The 2,434-nt window shown below is 61.2% G+C and overlaps 1 protein-coding gene across 1 annotated transcript in view; it reads right to left on the bottom strand.

Annotated features, from left to right (window-relative positions):
• Positions 1–2,370, bottom strand: part of LOC104548488 (Down syndrome cell adhesion molecule-like protein 1) — a gene marked incomplete at both ends in the record, with an annotated part of 7,495 nt that extends 5,125 nt beyond the window's left edge. Inside the window, 4 exons of the mRNA XM_010194512.1 lie at positions 9–151; positions 1,777–1,875; positions 1,998–2,161; positions 2,253–2,370. Coding sequence (XP_010192814.1) covers positions 9–151; positions 1,777–1,875; positions 1,998–2,161; positions 2,253–2,370 — 524 coding nt within the window. The remainder of the gene's footprint in view (positions 1–8; positions 152–1,776; positions 1,876–1,997; positions 2,162–2,252) is intronic.
• Between the last annotated feature and the right edge of the window lie 64 nt (positions 2,371–2,434).

The following is a 2,434-nucleotide window of genomic DNA, read 5'->3' as shown; positions in this document are numbered from 1 at the left end:
CGGCCGGCGCCCACGCTGTTCTTGGCCGCCGGCTTCACCTTGTACCAGGGGCCGCACTTGAGGCTCTCCAGCTTGAAGGAGCGCTCGGAGGAGCTGATGAACACGTCCTTCCACTCCTCGCTGTTGTCCACCGAGTACTGCAGCACGAAGCCTGCGGGAGCAACGACGGGGCCGTCACCTTTGGGCTGCCCACCCTGGGGACATCCCACGGCTGAGATGGTGACCAGTACACACCGAGTCCTGCCCACCCCACGGTGATGGAAACACAGCCCTCCACTCCTACACAACCAATGTGGGTCGCACTTGGCTCAGAACCATCGGCCAGGGCGAGCGACTGCCCTCCCGACCCCTGCTTATGGCCTCAGCACAGGTCAGCTCCTCGGCACACTCTGGCCGCCCCCGGCCCCACCGCCTGGTTATGCACGGGCACACAAAACGTGATTGATTGTTGCGGGGCTATAAAGGGAAAGCCAGAATTAAAGCAGCTCCCTCGGGACGCTGCGCGGAAGTTGCTTCTGTCATTGAACGCCGCCTCCTCCTCTCCCGTGATTAAGAGCGTGAGGAAGCACGGCGTGTCCTGCCTGAGCAAACCTTACGCTGCTGGCAGTGAAACGCTTGGGGATGGCTCTGCCAGGCTTTCCTGGGGAGCACCGAGTGTCAGCGAGGGGTGCAGCACCGACAGCATCCATAACCCCCACGGCAGCGCGTCCCTGCCGCCCCGACTGTTCCCACCTTTTTGGCTACGCAAAACCCCAGCCCTTCTCGGCGCGCCGATAGATCTGGCTATTTTTACAGGTTCTTTCGCCAAGCCTCGAGTAAAAATAACAGAAAAGAGGAGGCTTTCTGCGTGTGCCTGTCATGAGCCACATAACGTGGTGCCTGCAGCAGTGCTGCGGGTGCCAGAGCCGCCTGGGTACCGGGGCGGTGATGCCAAAGGACCCACACAAAGCAGTACCAAGGAAGAGAGGCTCCTGTACCTGCCCAGCATCAACGCTTCCCTGTGCAGGGGGACACTGGGACCTTCCTGGGTCTGCCCGCAGGCACACGCTTCCCTCCACATTTGAGCCAGCCCTGGCACCCCCACATGGCTCCCGGTGCCTGGCACCCTGGTGCCTGCCACCGGTTATTTATTTATTTAGTACATGCAGCATGTTTTTAATATTTCTAATCCAATTATAACCAAATTTATCAACAGAGTCCGCTGGAGTGAAAGGCTGCTGGCTGGGGAGATTTGCTTGTAATTACTTTCATGCTTTTAATTAATTGTAAGCGAGGTCTCCTTCCCCGCTCCCTGCTCCCCCCTCCGTGTGCAGCTGTTTCAACGTATAATTCAGGAGATGAATCAGAGCAGAAAGGAGGCCCTGGAAAGCAGGGATGCTCCCGGAGCCCTCCCGAAGCCCCCAGCCTGCCAGGAATGGGAAACACCAGGGAACGGGGGAAAAATCCCATCCTGTCGGGTTCAGAGCCACAGCAGCCCAGGTTGACACACAGCAAGCAGCCACTGGGGCCGGCCCTGAGCAATTAACGACACGCTCTTCGTTACCTCCTGCGATTGCTGCTTCTTGTCCAGGCACCTTCCAAGCCCCCTGGCTAGGGCCAGCAGCCCTCCTACAAGCTCACACGCATCAACCTTACTCTAGGGCATTTCAGAGGCATTTCAGAGGGGGAAACTGAGGCACAGAGACAAAACGCAGGCAGAAAACACGTGCCACGACCAGAAGCACTCACGAGTTGGGCCACCCCCCGGTGCCACCCCGCAGCCCACAGTGGCCGTACCTCGGATGGAGCTGCCCCCGTTGTCCCCCGGAATCCAGGCCAGGGTGATGGAGGATGCCGAGGTCTTGGAGACGGTCAGGCGGGGCTGGTCTGGGGGCACTGGGGAGGAGGGAGAAGCCTGTGAGCACCGGGCACGCACCAGCTCTGTGGTATTGGGCGAGGAGGAGCGTGACCGTGCACGGAATTTGGATGCGGATGTAGCCCCCCGCTGGGGCTCTCACCTTGCACCAGCAGGTTGATGATGATGGTGTCGAAGCCCCAGGTGTTGGTGGCGGTGCAGGTGTAGTAGCCGGAGTCCTCCGCCTTCACCGAGCGCAGCACCAAGGTGCCGTTGGCCTGGATCAGGCGCTGGCCGTCCACCGTCACGGGGATGGCGGAGTCCTCGCTGCCGGGAGAGCAGAGGGGACATCGTGTGTGGCGCAGCAAGGGTGACGTGGCCAGCACTGGCCCCCCATGGCTGGTGTCCCCCTCAGTACCTGTCCTTGGTCCACTTGAGGGCAGGGACCGGCTCCCCGACCGAGTTGCACGGCAGCCGCACATCCTTCATCCAGGGCGTGGTGACGGTGCCACCGAAGGAGATGATCTTGGCCGGGGCTTGGGGACAAGGACGGGGTCAGCCAGGGGGACAGGCCCCGTGTGCGGACCCACCCTGTGCTGT

Source organism: Mesitornis unicolor, unplaced genomic scaffold, assembly GCF_000695765.1.
Source record: "Mesitornis unicolor isolate BGI_N332 unplaced genomic scaffold, ASM69576v1 scaffold30731, whole genome shotgun sequence".
Lineage (NCBI taxonomy): Eukaryota > Metazoa > Chordata > Aves > Mesitornithiformes > Mesitornithidae > Mesitornis > Mesitornis unicolor.
The sequence above is the reverse complement of the archived record's forward strand: the minus strand, read 5'-3'. Positions and strand labels throughout refer to the sequence as shown.